Source organism: Arvicola amphibius, chromosome 3, assembly GCF_903992535.2.
Source record: "Arvicola amphibius chromosome 3, mArvAmp1.2, whole genome shotgun sequence".
In the NCBI taxonomy this organism is placed as follows: Eukaryota; Metazoa; Chordata; class Mammalia; order Rodentia; family Cricetidae; genus Arvicola; species Arvicola amphibius.
In genome coordinates, this window is record NC_052049.1 from 162,446,314 (window position 1) to 162,468,005 (window position 21,692).

At 41.2% G+C, this 21,692-nt stretch overlaps 1 protein-coding gene across 2 annotated transcripts in view; it reads left to right on the forward strand.

Annotated features, from left to right (window-relative positions):
- Xrn1 (5'-3' exoribonuclease 1) overlaps nucleotides 1–21,692 on the forward strand; it is a 92,701-nt gene that overhangs the window by 68,622 nt on the left and 2,387 nt on the right. The window contains exons 32-41 of one of the 2 annotated variants that reach the window (XM_038322976.1): nucleotides 821–916; nucleotides 6,830–6,938; nucleotides 7,949–8,010; nucleotides 9,776–9,886; nucleotides 10,048–10,170; nucleotides 10,926–11,085; nucleotides 15,156–15,331; nucleotides 16,756–16,869; nucleotides 18,033–18,135; nucleotides 21,014–21,171. In XM_038322976.1, the coding sequence (XP_038178904.1) occupies nucleotides 821–916; nucleotides 6,830–6,938; nucleotides 7,949–8,010; nucleotides 9,776–9,886; nucleotides 10,048–10,170; nucleotides 10,926–11,085; nucleotides 15,156–15,331; nucleotides 16,756–16,869; nucleotides 18,033–18,135; nucleotides 21,014–21,171 (1,212 nt within the window). The remainder of the gene's footprint in view (nucleotides 1–820; nucleotides 917–6,829; nucleotides 6,939–7,948; nucleotides 8,011–9,775; nucleotides 9,887–10,047; nucleotides 10,171–10,925; nucleotides 11,086–15,155; nucleotides 15,332–16,755; nucleotides 16,870–18,032; nucleotides 18,136–21,013; nucleotides 21,172–21,692) is intronic. The other variant, XM_038322977.1, reaches the window with a different exon arrangement.

Below are 21,692 nucleotides of genomic sequence, written 5' to 3' on the forward strand. Positions count from 1 at the left end.
ACAGGGTCTCCTTTGCAGCTATGGCTGGCCCGGAACTTCTTATATAGACTAGATCAGGCTGAACTCAGAGAGCTCTGCCTGCCTCCGCTTCTACCTCCCAAGTGCCAGGCCTAAAGGCAGACGCCACCTCTACTGGCACAGTGTTAAGTTTTGGTGTATGTTTTTCCAGTCTTAATCTGCATGAAACCATTAGCATATTGTATCTAGTTTTTAAATTTATTAGGCTGTTTCTGTGTAAGATGGAGATTTGTTTGTTTTTAGGCAGTTTCTCACTGGGTAGCTCAGCTTGGCCTGGAGTTTGTGTTCTTGCCACCTCCTCCCAAATACTGGGATTCTAGGTATGTGCCATAGGCCAGCAAAGGTGAAGGTTTCCAAATAAAGGCTTTAGGTGTAAGATTGAGTAAGTTAATAGGTTAGCACATTAAAAAAACAAAAAATAAACCTGTTGGTGAGGATATTTTTATATCATCTTTTGAAGGGATGTTTGAGACAGGTCTCACATAAGCCCAAGTTGGCTTCATACTTGTTGCATAGCTGAGGCTGACTTCAAACTCATGATCTTTATATGTCCACCTATATGTATTATCTTTATGGTATAGTTGGCTTGGGCTTAAGTACTTTTCAATAAAACCATTTAGAACCGTATATTTATGCAGACAAGTTACATTCCAGTATAGTGCTTTAGCAGTTACTACACTCAGCTCCAGAGCAGGGAAACTGGGAAGTTCAAATAGTGAAAATTAAGTATCCTGTTTATCATTCTATAATTTTAATAAACAGTTTTGTTTTAATATTGTATAAATTTTTGTTTATTTACTAGGTACCTGCAAAAGGTGATGATGAATTTTGCAACATTTGGCAGTCTCTACAAGGATCTGGAAAAATCCAGCCTTTTCAGCCGACGGTACAAGAGAAGGTTGGCATTCTTTGCTTGATAGACAGTTTTAAGAAAAGAGTTTCTCTTTTCATTTGTAATGATATATTTCTCTCCAAATTTCATGACAGTTTCCATCATGAATTTTCATAATTCCTTTTAGGCATACATAAATTTGGGGCAGTAAGTGGGAATATAAATTCTCATTGAAATCAGTTTTAGCATAATTTTTATTTGTTCACAAAATTGTAATAATTACATTTTGAATTTAACAAAGACCTTAATGGCATTCATTACTTACATTTTCCCACTTGAATATACAGTGTTATGCTGGCAGTGAAGAAACATTTACAGAGGTTATGAAGAGGTCTGAGACTATAGGCAATGGTGCGAGCTTCCCTGTCTCCCACAAGCTTAACCCGGGCGCCTCCAAACGAGACAAAAGGCACAGTGTCTAGAGAGTAGAGACTTGGGTCAAGAAATAAAAGCAAGAGAGGCATTGGGAAGTTGGCTCAGTTGGCAAAGTGCCTGCTGTGAAGTCATGAGGACCTGAGTTCAATCCTCAGCAGCCACGAGGAAAAGCCACCAGTAACTATGCTTAATCCCAGTGCTACAGAGCCAGATGCAGGAGGGTCCCTTGGGCTTTGCTGGTCAACCAGGCCAGGTGATTCAGTGAACTCAGGCTCAACAAAAGACCAGGTCTCAAAAAATAAACTGGTGGGGGCTGGAGAGATGGCTCAGCGGTTAAGAGCACTGCCTGCTCTTCCAAAGGTCCTGAGTTCAATTCCCAGCAACCACATGGTGGCTCACAACCATCTGTAATGAGATCTAGTGCCCTCTTCTGGCCTGCAGGCATATATGCAGACAGAATATTGTATACTTAATAAAAATAAATAAATAGATAGATAGATAGATAGACATTATATTAAAAATAAATAAATAAATAAATAAATAAATAGATAAACTGGTGGGCAAAACACCTAATGCACACATGAACCAGCACAGATTCATGTGCACATACACACACACACACACACACACGAACATCTGCATATACACACAAAAGAATGAACTCCACCATTCATAGTGGTATGTGCCTATTATCCCATCACTCAAGCTGAAGAGGCAATAAAATCAGTTACATAGGGAATTTGAGGTTACCCCAGGCTACTCTCAAATAAAAAAACAAAAAATCCATTAGCCTGAGAAAACTGCTTAATCAGTGTGGTGGTTTGAATTAAGAATGGCTCCCATAGGCTCATATATTTGAATGCTTAGTCACCAGCCAGCAGAACTTGTTGATAGGATTAGAAGGATTAAGAGGTATGTGTGGCCTTGTTGGAAGAAGTGTATCACTGGCGTTGAGCTTTGAGGTTTTCAAAAGCCCATGCCTGGCCCAGTGTTTCTCTATTTTTCTCTCTCCACCTGCGGATCGGGTTATAGCTCTCAGATACTGCTCCTGCCGTTATGATAATGGACTAATTCTCTGAAATTGTAAGCAAGACCCCCAATTAAATACTCTTTTTAAAAGAGTTGCTTTGCTCATGCTAAGGGGGGGGCTGATGTCCTCTTCTGGCATTATGCATGTGGCAAACATAGATAGATAGTTAGATAGATAGATAGATAGATAGATAGATAGATAGATAGACAGACAGACAGACAAATGTAATAATACCTTTTTTAAAATAGAGAAAGGAAGAATTGGAAGTAACATATATAGGTGACTTGTACAGGCATTTTTAAACTACTGTTCCCTGTCTCTACCTCCCAAGTGTTGGGCTTCTAGGTGTCAGTATACTGTGCTCAAAGGATTTTGCTCTAAAAATGTTAGCATATCCTTGTGGTCCCAACTACTCTCTGCAGCTCAGAAGGCTAAGACAGAAGAATCACTTTACCTGAGAGTCAAGAGTTCAGGGCCAGTTTACGTAACACAGCTTCATGAAATGAATGGGTGTGTGAGCTGCTGAGAGCATCTCCGTGATGCTTGCATGTACCTTCTTTATTAACTCTTGCTTTTCCAACATTGGAGTAGAAAACAGTTCCACTGAAGTGAACGAGTTTTCTTTCCCCTTTTGCCTTATTGCCTGACTGATGACTTTGACTCTTTTCTATCTAATCTATAATCTCTGGTTCTGACCTCTTAGTCAAGTATCTCATCCGGTATCACCAGTCTGTAGAGAAGGAGTCTGGATCCTGCACTGTCACATCAACCTCAGGATGTCCCAAAATTAACCCTGCCTGAAGCTTCTCCTCTTACTCCTGTCTCTAACACCATTATTGCCCAGGTTGTCAGTCTAAAGAACTTGGAATCAAGAGCTTTTGTCCCTACAGATGTGACTGAGTCCCCATCTGTCCACACTGGCTTTCTGCTGCTGCTTTGGAATGCTGCCACCCCTAAAAGAAAATTTTAGTTATTGTCTTCTTTCTGTTTCCTAAGTCCTTGAACTTCTCAGTTCCCACAGTTAGACTTCAGATTTTTCCCCAGGTCTCACCTAATCTCTAGTCTGTATTCTCCCATATAATTCATCTTTCACTTAGAGTTCTTTGTATATAATAGTTCCTAATCTTTCTGCAAGATCCTTTCACCTATACTGGTCTCAAGGCATAATTGGGACAGGTATCTTCTGGGTTGGAAACCACTTTATGCCCTGTAGCAGTAGACTGTACTGAGTAGTGAACCTCAAGTTCTAGAATCTGTTAAGCTATTGGCCAAAAGCAGGTTTCCTAATACAAGTTACAGTATGTGCTTGTTTGGACTGTGGTGATCTCACATATGCAGCGAAGGCATTGGAGACCGCTGGTATCTTTGCTAGCCCTAAAGGTATGTCACTCTAATTTTGAATGCATTGGACTCCCTGTTCAGTACCATTGGGTTCCAGCCTGAGTGCTCCCACTCTAAGGTCTTTTGTAATCTATTACTGATGTGGAATACAGGTAGGAGTTATTAAATAACTGGCCAAAAATAATGTCATGTATCTCAAAGAGACAATGACAGACTGAACGTCTGGAGGTTGAGCACTGGCCTTGAGTTGTTCGGCTGATTGCACATACAATTCTGCTTCTTCCTGGTGTTAAGTAGGGATTGATGGAGAAAAAAAATAATGTTATATGTCGGCAGAAGTTTCTGTCCCTCCCAGTACCGTAATAAACGCACAGACACTATATATATATTATTTGAATCACTGCTTGGCCAATAATTTAAGCATATTTCTGGCTAACTCTTATATCTTAAATTAACCAATTTCTATTATTTTATATTTCACCATGAGGCTCGTGACCTACTGGCAAGGTTCCACCTGACGGCTCACGTCTTTCTCCTCTGGTGTCTACATGGCTTCTCTACGACTCCACCTACTCTATATATCTCTTTCAGCCTGGCTTTACTCTGTTAAGCTATTGACCATAAGCAGCTTCTTTATTAACCAATGGCAATAAAACTAGCTCAAAAAAAAAGGAAGGGAGGGAGGGAGAGAGGGAGGGAGGGAGGGAGGGAGGGAGGGAGGGGGAACGGGGAGGGGGAGGGAGGGAGGGAGGGAGAGAGAGAGAGAGAGAGAGAGACAGGAAGGAAGGAAGGAAGGAAGGAAGGAAGGAAGGAAGGAAGGAAGGAAGGAAGGAAGGAAGAGAGAGAGAAATTATTCAGGCATTCCTTAGCAATATATAGCAGTGTGCCCAACACAAATACCTTTGTAGAATCAAACAGAATAGCCCAAAGAGGATGCCGGAGTGACAGTTTCACAGTTAGGAGTCGTGGGGACTTCTAATTGCGAAGGACTCGTTTGGTTCCCAGCGCCCATGTCAGGCAGCTCACAACCACCTGTACTCCCAGCACTCGCACGTGCACACAGATAGTAAGAGTTTTCATTGGATGACCTCCAGCACACACACGTGCACACAGATAGTAAGGGTTTTCATTGGATGACCCAGAACTAGCCACGGCATTTGCTTTCCATTTAGAATTATGTATCTTTTTTTAAAGTACTTTAAATTTATAGATTGAGCTCAAATATCAGTAATTCTTCAATGCAATTATCACTTTGGGCTTCAGTTTATTTATATATAAACCAAAATAAAAATATATTATAACATTATTATGATGGTAGTAATATTATACTGTGCTGAGATAATAGAAGCAAAATGCATTTAGCATTCCTGTACTAATAGGCACATAATTTATTCATGTCTATCTATTGGTATTTATTTCTAATTCCCTTTCTTAGACCCAAACCCCTCAGAAAGAACTATTGTTCCCAAAGCTCTCCCAGCCATCTTGTTTGATGGTGGACTTTCATGCCATACGACTGTTAATAAAGAGCCCAGACCGATCCTGTATGTGTTTTCCCCCCAAACTCCATCCTATATCAGAGTTTTGGGACAAGCTCAGTGCCTGCTAGGATATGATGTCCTTTGTATCCAAAATGAATCTGTATGTGCCCAGAATTGAAATATGTAGAACTTACCAAGAAAAATGAAGAAAGGTAATTTTTATTAAAGCTCCCCAGCCTCTGCTTTTGCTTCTTCTTACAGATTTCAGCTTTAGCGAGTTGTTTCTTTTTGCCCTCGGGCTTTCTCTTCCTTTCAAAAAACAAAGGATCTTAAGAGTGGCTAGTTGGCTCAGTGGGTAAAGTGCTTGGACATGAAATTGGATCCCCAGTACTCAAGTAAAAGCCAAGCGTAATGTCACATGTCTGTAGCCAAACACTGGGTTGTAAAGACAGGCAGAGCCTAGGGCTTTGCTGGCCAGCCAAGTCTAGCTGAAATGGTGAGCTCCAGGTTTAGTGAGAGACCTCGTCCAAAAATTAGGTGGAGAAGAGATTGAAGAAGGAATGCTGACATGATTGTGTAAGCACATATACACAACAGTACACAAGTGTGTGCACACACACACAAGAGAAAAATGATCTTGTAAAATATTTATGTGAAACCTAGTTATGTAGTTTTGTTATTGTGCCAATTATAAAGTGTCTTAATTACTATGGCTTTGTGATCAATCTTGCTGCAAAGATGTGCTTCATTTGGCAATATAAATATTAATTTTAAAATCAGCTATTGGGGAAGGAACATAGAAAAGAATGTAAATCAGTTAATATTCTCAACTTTCATAAAATACAAGAAAAATTATTAATCTTAAAGCTTTTTAATGGAAAATCTTTAACATTAGTGAATTAAGAGAATCATTCGGGTGAATCCACATGTCCCTGTAGCTTGCTCCCATCAACCCTTGTTCTTTTTTTTTTTTTTTTTTTTTTTTTTTTTTGGTTTTTTGAGACAGGGTTTCTCTGTAGCTTTGGAGCCTGTCCTGGAACTAGCTCTTGTAGACCAGGCTGGTCTCGAACTCACAGAGATCCGCCTGCCTCTACCTCCCGAGTGCTGGGATTAAAAGCATGCACCACCACCGCCCAGCTCAACCCTTGTTCTTATGTTACAGCAGCTCACTCCTTATCCCTAGTTAACACTAAAAGTGGATTTATTTGGAAGCAAATTGAGAAAAATATTTAGAGAAGATTCTAGAGGCCTGGAGAGAAGGCTTAGAGGTTTAGAACACTGGTTGCTCTTGCAGAGGAGCTAGGTTTGGTTGCCATTGTCCACGTGGTGGCTCACAATCATCTGTTCCTCCAGTTCCAGAGAATCTGATGCCCTCTTCTGACCTCCTTAAGCACCAGGCACGCACATGGTACACAGACATAGCTTGAAGCAAAGTTAGTTTGAATTATTTCTATTGAAAAGAGAACTTTGGGAATTTATCTTTCTAACACATAGAGGAATCCTGGTATAGTAGCCATTAGATTAATGATTCTTAATTCCAGGGTAGTTTTAGGGTAGTTTTTAAAATTCTATATAGGTTTTTTTGTGTTTTTCTAATAAGCTGTGTAATTTTTATTGAATTAAATTTAAAGTGTTTTGAAGTTATAATATTAAAGTTTTGTTTAATTGATTTCTGAGAATTTTAACTTTCAGGGTGCTGTTCTACCTCAAGAAATAAGTCAAGTAACCCAACCACATAAAACTGGCTTTAATGACAACAGTGTTAAATACCAGCAAAAAAAACATGACCCTCACCGAAAACGTAAGTAGGAAAGTGTTGATCTGCCTTTTTTCAGTTGTTGTTGTTGTTGTTGTTGTTGTTTGAAGAGCTTTGTTGAAATGTAACTCATACGTTAAAATAAATTCATCAGACAAGTGAGGTGGCTTCGCAGGTAAAGGGGCTTGGTGCTCAAACCTGGCAACTTGAATTCAATCCCAAGACACCCATGGTGGAAGGAGAGACAGCTCCCAGAGTTACCCTCTGATCTGCCTGCATGTGTGCCTACACATCAGAAGAGGGCAGCAGATCTTGTAGATGGTTGTGAGCTGCCATGTGGTTGCTGGAAACTAAAGTCAACACCTCTGGAAGAGCCATCTCTCTAGTTCCCCAAAAATAAAAATTTTAAGAGCTTTCTTACTTGTCTCTTACTCTCCTTTTATCTAACCAAGAATGTATTGCTCATAATTTAATCTTACAAAATTACAATTCTGACCAGATTACTATTGCTCAGAACCTTTCTGTGATTGCTTGCCCATTGCTTACAACTTAATTCCATGTGTTTCAATATCTCCCAGTTTATGACTCACCTACCTCTTTAGTTCCATTAGGCTTGATATTATTCCTTATCCTCCTGCAGAACTGACACATTAAGTACAGCCCTTCTGCTTTCATGTCTTTTCTCGAATCTTTTTCCTATAATTCTAAACCTCTTCTTTTGCACTTGGAGACCCTAACACCCTAACACCCTGATTCAGATGCCACTCTCCTTTCCCATCTGATTGTCTGCAATTATCTTTCTCCATCTCGCCTGGGTTATAAATTTCTTCAGTTCATGCTTCTCATTTGTTGCTGTGGTCAGTGTCTGCCATGGACCAGCACCTAGGTTTGAGCTCCAGCGTTAACAGCATGGGGGTGAGGGGCACAGACACAGGAGAAAACTGAACACCTTGAAATACTTTAAACACTGTTTTGCAATGGTAAATATGTGATGAATTTAACTGGTATTTAATAAGCTCTTTTGTTTCTCAAAATTTCTGTTTTCTTGTCTCCAGTTAAGGAAGAATATAAGAATCCTAAAGCTGAGTGTCAGACACAAAAATTGTCCAATAAGCAGGTAATTTTAAAAAAAATGTTTAACAGCTGGATGTTCTTGTACAATTAGTTATTGTATAGCATCTAAGTGATTTTTGAAGCCTCTTAAATAATCCATAAGGAATGCACTGAAAGCCATAGTCACAGTCACATAGATAGATGGTCACACAGCTGGAGTCTGGGGTTCAGAATAGACATCTGTCATCCTATTTCACCACTTAAGAGTTGGGTAGTCGTGAGTAATTCTTAACAACCTCGAAAGGCTGGAGAGATGGCTCAACAGTTAAGAGCACTGGCTGTTCTTCCAGAGAACCTGGGTTCAATTCCTAGCACCCACATGGCAGCTCACAGTTATCTACAACTCCTGTTCCAGGTATCTGACACCCTCATATAGACATACCTGTAGGCAAAAACACTGATGTACTTAAAATAATTAAATTCTTAAAAAAAAAAAAAAACCTCAACTTCTTTATCTTTAAGATGAAAGTAAATTATTGGTCACTTAAAACTTTTCTCATGTATTAATAAAATACTTGTCTGTATGTATGTACACTGGTGGCATCATTTAAAAGGTCAAATTGATCGGGCCGAGGTGGCGCTTACCTTTAATCCCAGTACTCGAGATGCAGAGGCAGGCAGATCTCTGTGAGTTCAAGGCCAGCCTGATCTACAGATCTAGTGTCAGGACAGGCTCCAAAGCTACACTGACAAACCCTGTCTTGAAAAACAAAAACAAACAAAACAAAACAAAAAAGTCAAATTGCACAGAGTTAGAATGAGGGAGCTGAGATCATACATTATATTTTGTTTTATAAAGTCTCCACTGTTCAATAAAGAACATGTAGACATCTTAAGAATCAAAGAATTTGGAAATTATGTATCCTTTTAGGCATATATACCATACTTTACTACACATTTTTGAGTGGATCTCTTGGCTTGGGAACATAGCTCAGTGGGAGCAAATGCTGATTTGTAGACAAGGTCTCTTGTAGCACCAGTTGGCCTCTTAACTCACTATGTAGCTAAGGCGAGCCTTGAACTCATGATCCTTCCGCCTCTACCTTCAAAAGAGTACTGAGATTAGAGGTGTGTGCCACTACATCCAGGAAAATAATGTTTTTAATAGTAAAGTAAAACACATAAGTTTGAAAGAAACAGCAGTACTAAAATACAGTTAGGATCTGTTAAGGTCTATGTCCTCTAAGGGCTTCTTCTTGGCCTCTAGGTAGAGGCTCCTGTCTTAAATTCTGACATGTCAGAAAGAATGCAGTTTTCTTTCTTTCTCCTTTTACGGTTGCTAATCCTGTCGTGAGAATGCCACTTGATGAAACTGATTACCTCCTGACTGAGTGGGGACAAACACAGAGTCCTTATCAGTGGCTGTTGTTCATATTCCAAACTGAAGGAAACCTAAATCTTAGTCACAGGTTAATGATAATAAAGATAATTCCCCCATTCGAGTTAAATGCCTCCCCTCCCCTTTTTCTCTTATGGCAGTAAGAGAAAGCAGTACTTGGAGCCGGAGATTTGGCTCACTAGTTAGGAGCACTGCTTGCTCTTCCACAGGACCTGGATTCAATTCCCAGCACCTACATGGCAGCTTACTTAAATGGTGCTGCACTGACATACATGCAGGGAAAAACACTCACACATACAAATGAATGAATCTTTAGAGAGAGAGAGAATGCAATACTTATGTATTAAAAATACTTTGCTCAATTTATTCAGAATACTGTTAAAATAGTAACCATAAGTTTACTTGCACAAAAACTTACTCTTTCTTACAGACTTCTGGAGGTTCCTCCAAATGTAATATTAAACTGTTGAGGAGAAATGAAAGTCCAGGAGCCTCGGAAGCCCAAAAGGTTGTGACTGGTTACCCAACTGCTATCGATAAGGCAAGTAAATAAATAAATAAATAAATCTTTTATTCGCTGTTTCTTCCAAACTTTTACATCTAGGAGAATTATTGAGTGAAAGTTGAAATTTTAGAGTAAAATCTAGCTTTTTACTACTTCTTTCTTCCTTTATCGTTATGCATAAATATTTATTCTTTTAGCCTCCTTTGGGAATTGAGAACTTTTTAGCATCTTTGAATATCTCTAAAGAGAGTGAAGTGCAGTCACCTCATCACGGGGAGCCTCCAGATGAGGAGCATCTGTCACCACAGTCATTTGCTATGGTTCGTATGCTCAGCAGCTTTAGCGCTGCAGTCTCTCTTCCATTGGCCATGCCTGCGTCCCCGTGCACCTGTTCAAACCCTGTGTCTCACGTTGGATGGTATCTGCATCACTTTTTGTTTTGGTTTGGTTTTGGTGTTTTGGTTTGGTTTGGTTTGGTTTGGTTTTAGTTTTTCGAGGCAAGGTTTCTCTGTGTAACAGCTCTAACTGTCCTGGAACTCGCTCTGTAGACCAGGCCAGCTTTGAACTCACACGGGTCTGCCTGTGTCTTCCTCCTGAGTGCTGGGTTAACCCCTGATTCTTGTGTCACTTTCATCATCAGCTGAGGAGAACCAGTCGCTGTGAGAGACAGCCCTCCCCTAGTGCTGCTGCTTTTGTAGGGTTTTGTTGTTTTCCCACTAAACCATAGATCCCTGCTTTTTAAACGTTGCTGTTAACTAGGCTATAAATTAAATAGGATAAATATTATCTCTGTACGTTGAAATATGAACGTTTTTCAGGCCTTGACCATCTATCTATTTGTCTTAGATGAATTTAGTTAGCATCTTAGTTTTTAATAGCAGCAACTCTTAAAAAGAAAGAGCAAAGGCTGGGGAGATAACTCAGTAGTAGAGCTCCTGTCCAGCATGTATAAGGATACCTCCAAAGAAAAAACAACAACTTCAGAAAACCAAGAAGAATGATGTATAAGTTACATAAGCCTAACATTTGCTTTCTTCTCACCCCCACATCTACCTATGAATCATTTTCTAAAAAGAAAGGAACACGGATGCTTAAAGAAATTCTAAAAATTGATAGCCCTGACACAACAGACAGTAAGCACGATGGGAAGCAGTTTGATAATGAAGCCGCTGCTTCTCCCAGCAGAAGAGATGAGCAGGGACTCTTACCACGTCCTGAACCAAGGAAGACGCTGGGTGAGTTAACTGAGCACAGTTTACTAACAGTGACTATCATTTCCAAAAGTTTGCTTCATTTGGTTTCTTCCAAAAAAGTTTATTAGGTCTGTCTGCCTGTCTGTTTGGTGTGTGTTTACGTGTACAGCGCACATGTGGAGGCCAGAGAACAACTTGAAGGAGTCCGTTCTCTGCTTCCATTGTGTGTGTCCCAGAGACTGAACTCGGCTCATCAGGCTTGACAGCGAGCACCTTTCCCCATTAAACCATCTGACCAGCCCCATTGTTCCTTTGAAAACTAGGGGGCTGGAGAGGTGGCTCGACAGTTCATACTCGCCATATATTTGAAAAGAGCCGAGTTCACTTGTATAGCACACATATAACAAGCCAGGAAGCCCATAAATACCTATTATTCCACCTACTAGGAAAATAAGAGGATTGCTAGGTCTTGCTGGCTTCTAGCCTATCCAAGAAAACCAAGCCCCAGGTTCAAAGAGAGACCCTGCCTCCCAGGAATAGACAGAGTGATGGTAGAGGATAACCTACACGTGTTCTGGCCTTCCTTTCCTGTGCACACAGATATATACACTCACATGGACACACATACATGAAGAAATAGGGCTCAAGAGACGACTCAAGGTTAGAAGAGAGCACCTCACTTGGAAAGAACCAGACTTCACTTCCCAGCAACCATACCAAGTGTCTAACAGCCAGATAGAACCCAGCTCAAGGGGCTCCAATACTTCTGGCCTCCCCATGAGCCTGCTTTCATGTTGATAACCCACACATGGGCACGCACACACACAAATTTAAAATAACAACAAATCTTTTAAAAATTAAGTAAATAGGCCAGGCCGTGGTGGCACAACCTTCAATCCCAGCACTTGGGAGGCAGAGGCAGGCAGATCTCTGTGAGTTCGAGGCTAGCCTGGTCATCCCAAGCGAAATCACAAAACCCTATCTGCAATAAAAATAAATAATAATTTTGTTTTGCTTTATTTCATTTTTATATGTTTTTGTCTTTTTCGGTTTTTTTTTTTTTTTCATTTTTCCTTTTTTTGTTTGTTTTCTTCAAGACAGGGTTTCTTTGTGATGCTTTGGAACCTGTCCTGGAACTTACTCTGTAGACCAGGCTGGCCTTGAATGCACAGAGATCCGCGTGCCTCTGCCTCCCGAGTGCTGGGATTAAAGGCGTGCGCCACCACCATCCAGCCTGACCAAGAACCCTTAAATTTCCTGACATTGGCTTGAGTACTGAAATTAACAGGCTTTGCTTGGTTTTATAGTGGGCTTCACTTTCTTTTTTAAAGACTGGACCTCACTATGTAGTTCTGGTCTGGCTAGCCAGAATTCACAGAAATCCACCTGGCACTGCCCCTCCCCCAAGAGCTAGCACTAAAGATCTATGCCACCATGCCCAGCTGAGAATAATTTTTAAAGCCAGATTTGTTAATGTACACCTTTAATCCCAGCGCTTGAGAGGCTGAAACAGGAAAATTGCTTCAAGTTCAAGGTTAGCCCAAGCTACGTAATTGAACTCTGTCCAAAACCAACAGTTTTTTGTGTCATTTATGCAGCAATATAAATATATAATCAAAAGATCTGTCAGCCTTACATCTTCTTGTGGCAACTTAAACTATTACAAGTAAATACACGAGCCTTGAAAGACTGCCACATCCTCTTATCCCTCTTATTTAAAGGTGATTGTTTGTATTAAATACATTTTTAACTTTTCTAGATATCTTTCCAGTTTATAAAATGAGCAGTCATTGCAGATAACTTGTGATCATAATATGTAAAGCAGTAGCATATCAGACCCATCATAGATGCTGTCAGTTGACATCAGCACATTATAATAACTTTCCCAGTGTAGAAACTGAAAAAGCTAGCAAATCAACTAAAAATTATTGACAAGGGTATACATTAGAAGTATACTTTAAATCTCTGAAACCTGTGGTGTAGCACATGGCTCAGTGATGAATTTCATTACATATCTGTCATTGTTCCTGTGCCTTAGGGACCTTACATTTTAATATTGCACTTATGCAGTGATCTGCTAAAACTGACCAGGACAAAACTGCATTTGAACAGAAGTTCCTCAGAGTATCAAAAAAAGTTTTAAATAATTTGATCTAAATTTATTAAGGATCAAAATCTGGACCAAAGGCACTGTAGCCCTTAATATGCAACAGTAAATACTGGGTAATTAATAATTTCAAAAGCTGTTAGAAGCTGGGTATAGTAGCACACCTTTAATCCTAGCACTTAGAGGCAGAGGGAGGTAGATCTCTGTAGTTCAATGACAGTCTAGTCTATATATACAGTTCTGGGATAGTCAGAATTACACAGAGAAACCCCTATCTTTAAGAAATATTTTTATTTGCATTTATATGTATATATATGTGGAAAGTATATATACATACATATGTAGTGATATTTATAGCTTTTTAATGGATTTTTTTAGAAAATATCTTTATATTTATTTATTGTGGGCATGGGATTATACACATGCCATAATGTCATTTGGAAGTTAGAGGACAACTCATGGCAATAAGTTTCCTTCTTCCACTGTGTGATTTTTTTGGGGAATCAAATTCAGGTCTTCTGGCTTGGCAACAGGTGACTCTAACCACTGAGCAATCTTACTGGCCCTAAAAAGCTATTTGAAATTAATTACATATTTATCATAGTGATAGATTTGTTCCTGAAGTAAATCAAAATAATTTTTAAACAAAATGGACACATTTCCAAAACAAGTTTCACTTAATTTCAGTATTTTGAAAACATAATTTCAGTTTTCTGTGTCATACAGCTAACTGGTTCTGTGACTTTGGGCAAGATCGCTCAACGCCCTGCCCTTTCTGTTTTATAAAATACTCACTATAAGAGATTGAACTTGGGGCGTCAAGCAGGCTAGACTGTTCAACCACCCCACAACCTTTTTTTATTTTGTTTTTTGAGATCTCATTAAATAGTCCAGGCTGACCTTGAACTGGTGATCCTCCTGCGCCAGATTCGTAAATCCCTAGAATTAAGGATCTGCACCACCAGGGCAGTGTTCACTCTCCTGTGAGAGTGCAGCTCGACTGGCACGGGGCCTGGTGGGTACGTGCAGGCCTGGCCTTAGTTGTCTGGATGCACATGTGCTTTCCACCCCTGAGAAGCAGAGGCTCGAGCATAGCGAGTTCAAGACCAGCCTGCACTGTCTAAACGGGTTTGAAGCTAATCTAACTTTCATGATACCCAGTCAACAGCAGGGAGTAGGAGATAGATGATGGTGGCATACTCCTTAATCCCAGCAGTCTGGAAACAGAGGCACATAGAGCTCTTTGAGTTTAAGGGCAGCATGGACTACATAATAAAATCTAGGCCATACACAGTGAGACCTTGTCTCAAAAAAAGAGGCTGGGTTAATTTTTCATTGACTTATGCTTATATTCAGGTGTCCTCTGTTATGCTATTTTAAAATTTTTATCTTGCTAATTATAATTAATCAATTATAACCATCTAAATTTGCTTCTTGGCAATTTTTTTAACCTTTTGTATTGGTTTTGGAGACAGAATCTCATTTTGTATCTCAGACTGGAGTCAAACTGGTGACAACCATCTGCCTCAGGATTTCAGGTGCAAGCCACCATGCACAGCCTGTCATTTTTTAAAATTATTTACAGTTTTCTGGTTGATTTACTATAAATCTGCTATGGCTGGTGTCTTGGTCACTGTTCTGTGGCTGTGAAGAGATCCCATGACCAAGGCAATGCTTATAAAGTCATTTAACTGTGGGCTTGCTTAGCAGTTTCAGAAGTTAGTGCATTGTCATTGTGGTCGCATGCATGGCTCTAGAGCAGTGGCTGACAGAGAGGAACTGAGCCTGGCATGGGCCTTTGAAACCTCAAAGCCCATCCCCAGTGACAGTCATCTTCCAACAAAGCCACACCTCCTAATCCTTCTAATCCTTTCAAAGAGTTCACCTCTCTGGTGACTAAGCATTCAAACATAGGAACCTATGGGAGCCATTCTTATTCAAACCACCACAACCGGATAGTCCAGGATCATTTTAATTAACATGAATACTCCCTTTTCTCTTTTAGCATGTTTTATGAACAAGCCTCATGGTACTAATGAATACCAAAATGTTCCATCTGTGGATAGTGTGTGCTGGCCTGGCCACATCCCTCCTGTGTCCACACCAGTAACTGAACTTGCTCGAATTTGTTCCCTTGTTGGAATGCCTCAACCAGATTTCTCCTTTCTAAGAACAACACAGGTATAGTATACTGCTATCTGATGTCTGCGTGGATATAAATCTTTAACTGAGCAGCATAATTGGGTGAAAAGTCTTTAGCTAGAAAAAAATACAATAATGTGGAGGTTGTTTTGTTTGTTTGAGTGTGAGGGGTTTTTTTTGGCTTGTTTGAGGAATTGTTTTTCAGCAGCACTAGGAATCGAACAAAAGGCCTCATATACTCTACCAACAGAATATATAAGATCACTCCTAAAGCTCAATGACAGTAATAGGTTTTCTGCATACCCCGTAATAAGTTTATCTGCTGACACGGGAAGCCAGATCAAGCTAAACTGAAAAAGTGTTACAACAGGTACATTGGGCAAAGTAGCTTACAGGTGGGTTCTCCAGCCCCAGAGATCAAGGCCATAGAAGTTACGCACCCAAACTAAAGCAGGGAAATTTTATAAATCGTAGGCGAAGGGTGATGATTTGTCTACCACGGCTGGGTTTGTGCCCAGGTATCATCAAAAGCTGAGCTCTTAGGTGGGCACTTTGGCAGCTGGCAGCTTCAGGGGAAGAAGCTGCAGCAGCCACCAAGAATGCAGAACTGGGCTGTTCCTGTCGGTGGCCAGTGTCTCATCCTGTGGGCCTGTCATGTCACAGTTTTTCATCTCTACAATAATGGGAAGTTTTTTTATAAGCAGTTTGGGGTTTTGGTTTTGGTTGGTTTGGTTTGGTTTTTTTAAAGCAGGGATTCTCTACGTAACAGCCCTAGCTGCCCTGGAACTTGCTCTGTAGACCAGGCTGGCCTCAAACTCATAGAGATCCTCTGGCCTCTGCCTCCTTAGTGCTGGGATTAAAAGGTGTGCCACCACTGCCTGGCTGGTTTTTTGTTTGTTTATTTTTAATGTAAAACTTTGTTAGCAAAAAGCTTAGTCTGCCAATTCTTAGAATAGAAATAAAAAGGCTTTGCTAGCCTTTGTTTTCATTGAAATGCTTGGTGCTCAGTCTGTTTAGACACCTTGTTCTTTTATTCTGTTTTAAACTTCTTTCCCGTGTAATTAGATTGATCTCTAACTTCTAAGTGCAAACAATCCCATCTTCCCCCATCAGACTTCCAAAGAGCTAGGACTTCAGGCCCTGCTCTAGAGAACATTCTATCTTGTGAATATTAAAAAATAAGGCACTAATCTGAGCAACATTCAGGAGGCAGAGGCAGGCAGATCTCTAAGTTTAATGCCAGCCTGGTCTATATAGAGAATTCCAGGTCTGCCAGAACTACATAGACCTGAATTTTTATTTTTATTTTTTTAAGAAAATAAAGATAAGCAAAATTCTAAAACAATTTCCTGGGAACCTAAAACTTAAGTGAGATTATTCTTCTTTGATTAGACAAAGCTTTAGGAGAGGAAGTTGGGTTCCTAGACAGATAATCTTACGGGCATCTGTATTCTCTTGTTCAGACAATGACAGTTTGTCAGGTGAAACTTTCCAATGGTTTGCTGGTACATGGGCCACAGTGCCACTCTGAAAGTGAAGCCAAGGAGAGAGCTGCACTTTTTGCTTTACAACAGCTGGTAAGAATCATTCTTGAATTCCCTACTAAGCTTTTAAAAGTAAGAGTGTGTGCATGCACAGTGAGACCAGAGGAATGAAGGAGTCAGATCCCCTGGATCTAGAGTTACAGATGGTTAATGAGCTGCCCTACGTCCATGCTGGGAATCAAACTTCATCCTAAGGAAGAGCAGCATGTGCTCTTAACCACTAAGCTAGCTCTCCCACCTGTTAGTTTTAGAATTTTTTTTCCTTTTTTTAATTGGTTCTTTGTGGGTTTTACACCATGCATCCTGATCCCACTCATCTCCCCATCCCTTCGTATCCACCCCCTGCCCTTGCTAGCTCCCCTCAAAATACAATAAAATTTTTAAAAAACTAAGAGAAAAAAATCATGTAAAAAGTCTCGGTGTAGAAGCTGTGCTGTGACACTGAGTCACACAATACACCCTTTAGTCCGTTCATCTCTACTTGTAAGTATTGCAATGAGTCATTGGTCTGGCTTGAAGCACCTGGCTTCTGCTACACCCTTGATACTGGGCCCTCACTGGGACTCATCTTGGATATCCTGTTGCTACCTTGTATCATGGAGACCCTGCAGCTTTGGATCTACAGGTTTGGCCCCTTCACATGCTCCAGCAGTTCATAGATGAGGTGGATTGGTATGGGCCAACTCATAGCCCTGGGTGTTGGCCTGCCTGCCAGCTTTGCCTCATTGACACCATCAGGGCAAGCTCTCCAGCTCTGCCCATCTAGCTCAGTGCAGCAAAGAGCCGGCTGGTTCTGCTCTCACACCCTCTCACACCTCCAGGGCCAGCTCTGCTGTTTTGCCCAGGCAAGGTACAGGGCCCACTCTCCCACTCTTGAGCTCCCAAGGCCAGTTCTCCCGCCTTTCGCAGATGGCAAGGGATGGGGGCATTTTTCCCTCTCCCATGCCACTGTATGGCAGACAAGCAGAGGTGGGATCAGCTCTCCTCTCATGCCCTTAGAGCGGGCTCACTTGTACTCCCAACAATACGGTTATCTCTACAGTGTTGCTCAGGTGAGGTGCAGGGCCTGTTCTTCCACTCTCTCAGGACGTCAGGACCAGCTCTCTCACCTGCAAAGGCCATCTGTTAGATTTTTAATTAGTCTCTACAGAAATGGTTTGTTGTTTTGCCTTTACAATTTTTAAATACTTCCACAGGGCTCCTTTGGTGTGAATTATCCTTTGCCTCCACCAATATTTCCCAATTATCCTCCAGCTGTACCATCTGGAACCATTCCTCCCATTTTTTCCCAACCTGCTGGTAAGATATTTTGCCTTTCTAAGTATTATCCTTGAGTTATATTTTCTCTAAATTCCTTTAAAAACCACATTTTTATTGAGAGTTTTTTGAGGGTTTTGTTTTGTGTTTCTAATTACATTTAGTGTACACATACATCAAGATGTACCATTTTTTTGTGTTTTAGGGTTTGATTTCTTTTTAAGACAATGTTTCATGTATCCTAGACCAGCTTTGAATTTCTAATTTCTCCTTCTCTGCCTCCTGAGTGCTGGAGTTACAGTGTACCCACCACCCTGAATTGAAGAGCCATCACTAAAAATCAAAAAGTTTATAACTTGCAGTTACCTTTTCTTCCTGTCCTATTAGATTAAATAATAAGGAATTCTAAAAGCAAAGCCTTTGGGGATAAACAGAGAGAAGAAATATCAGCAGAATGGAAATTTAAAAACAGTTTGCAGTGAATAAAGCATGGACCAAGTCAGCTTAGCAGAGCAGGGTTAATTGCAAACCACAGGCCCTGCAGTAGGGGTTACCAGACTCCGCATCCTCGCAGACCACATTTGCCTAGCATATGCAAAGCCCGAGGCTCAATCTCCAGCTCTGTGGAGCCAGCGAAATAAAACCAAGATTGTATGAAAGAATAATTGAAAAGAAAAATGATTTGTAGTTGTATCCGTTGCTCCCTGTCACTGTGACAGGCAGCCTGCAGAAGGAAGGTTTATCTGGTTTACTGTTTCAGAGGAGGAGCCCTAATGGGAGGGAAGGCAGGGTGACAGGTGGCTGCAGCCAGAAGCTGAAAGATCCCATACTCAACTACAGGCATGAAATAGAGAAAACAAGCTGGGCATGGAGCAAGACCATAAACTCAGAGCCTGCCCCCAGTGACACACCTCAGACTGCACATCCTCAAGCTTCCATAACTCCCCAGTATCCAAGCCTATGGGGTGCACTTCTCATTCTAAACCAGCACATCCTGCTCTGCCTGTGCAGGCTCATGGCCGTCTCAGCATGCTGCGTGCATTTAGTCCAGCCCTAACAGTCTCAGCATGGTTCACAAGTCCAAAGCCCAAGTCTCTTTTGAGACCCAAGGCAGTCTCTTAATGTGTAGATTCAAAAGGCAAATTACTTCCCATGGGGAGTCAACAAAGTCTAGAGCATTGCTTTGAGGCAGGACCAAGACCCTACCCACTATATCTAGGCTGAGCAAGGTATCCCTCCAGAGAGAATGGGCTCCAAAAAGCCAGAACAAGCAGTAGGGATAAATCCTGGTCTCACTGCCAGGGGCTCCACAGTCTGTCCCAGCCATACAACTGTCACCGACATTCAGAGGGCCTACTTTGATCCTGTGCTGGTTTCCTCGTGTCAGGCTGGCTTTGGAAGGCTTCCATTAGCTTAGATAAACTGTTTCAGTGGGTGTCCCCATCATGGTCTTGACCTCTTTGCTTATATTCTCACTCCTCCCACTCTTCTACTGGACTTTGGAAGTTCAGCCCAGTGCTCAGCTGTGGTTCTCTGCATCTGCTTCCATCAGTTGCTGGATGGATATAGGTTCTGTGATGACATTTGAGATAGTCATCATTTTGACTGTAGGGCAAGGCCAGTTCAGTCACCCTCTCCACTATTGCTTAGGGTCTTAGCCGGGGATCCTTGTGGATTCCTGGGGATTTCTCTAGTGCTAGGTTTCTTGCTAGCCCCGTAATGGCTCCCTCAATCAAGATAACTCTTTCCTTGTTCTCTGTCTCTGTCCTACCCCCATTCGACCAACCCATTCCCTATAGTTCTCCTTCCCTCTTCCCTTTCCCCCCACCTCCTCCCCTTCAGCCTTCCCTTCTCTTCCCTCCCTCCAGTTATCTCAGGAGATCTTGTCTATTTCCCCTTCCCCGGGGATCTATGTATGTTTTTCTTAGGGTTCTCCTTGTTACTTAGCTTCTATGGGGTCTTGGACTACAGGCTCCTTATCCTTTGCTTTACAGCAAGTGTTCACCTATGAGTGGGTACATACCATGCTCGTATTTCTGAGTCTGGGTTACCTCCCGCAGCATGGTTTTCTTAGTTCTATCCATTTGCATGCAAATTTCAAGATGTCATTGTTTATTGCAGCTGAGTAGTATTCCATTGTGTAAATGTAGCACATTTTCTTTATCCATTCTTCGCTTGAGGGGCATCTAGGTTGTTTCCAGTTTCCGGCTGTTACAAATACTGCTGCTATGAACATAGTTGAGCAAATGAGGACTGGATGGGGGGCAGGAAGAGGGAGAGGTGGAAGGAGGAGGAGGAGGGGAGGGAGTAGGAAATGCATTTGGCATGTAAAATGAGAAAAGATAACTTTTTTTAAAAAATGAAAAAGAGATAATTTAAAATTCTATGAAATCTTATATTCATCAATGTATTTTATTAAATACTTTTAATACTCTGCCCCCCAAAAAAGGGCAAATTACATACTTCCAACATAGAATGCCAAAGAATATACATCCCTAGTTCAAAAGAGAGAAATGAGGGCATAGTAAGGACTGAACCAGAACAGGATCTAGCTCCACAGAGCAAACACATGGGATTTTGAGAATAAGGAAGGGCCAGAGTTCTTTGCAATCGCACCATTCCATACCAGTAAGCCAGGGTCTCCGGAAGCCAATGAAATGATACCACAGGAAAAGTCCAGCTTCTTCAAAGTCCCATAATTATGGCTGTTCCTAAGGCTCATGTCACATTTGGTACTGTTGGCCTCTGTGGGCCAGCATCACCGTAACTGCATTTATTTAGGTAGTTTTAGGGCTCTAAGAAAGAGCCCCAGGGCTGAGTGACGTAATAGAAGACAGCAGTTACAGTTGCCAAATGAGGTAGAGGAACTAAAAAAGGCTAGCAGAGAGAGTCTTAATCTCCGGATCTTGGTTTTGAACAGCTAATATAACGCCGTCATCACCTCATCTCTTTGGCTCAGTGCCGTGGAGACCACCAGTGCCTGTTGCTGGGAAGGCCTTCCACCCTCCTTATCCTGGAACCGTGCCCTTGGCTGGAGGAGTGCCAGGTGGGGCGCACAATCAGTTCATACCTCTACAGGTGAGAGCTGGGAAGGAAAATATGGTTTTTAACAATTACTTCTTTTTTTAACATTCAGAACACAACTATTGATAAAAAAAAATTATGTAGTTATAACTTCCTAGTACTGACTGGAAATCCTTTGTGTATGAACTAAGCTTACAGTAGTGATACACTTCAGCTGATCTCTGGTCTGAGTTTATATTCTAAGAAGTAATACTAATTGTAGCAAGTAATAAAAATCTTTTTAAAGGTTTATTTGGGTTTAGTGCATGGGTGAGGGTATGTTGTACACAAGAACAGATGCCCTGGGGGGTCAGAGGCGTTGGATACCCTGCAGCAGAGTTACAGAACAGCAGACATGGACACTGGGACCAAACTCAGCTCCCTGCAGCAGTACCCGTCCTCCAGCCTTCTCTCCAGCCCATTAGAACACTTCACTGCTAATAATAGGTAGAAGTCAACAATCAGCAGCGACTGCAGCCTGATTTGTGGTGTTTTCTGACACTAGTTCCCCCCACATTGTTAGTTAATGATACTGT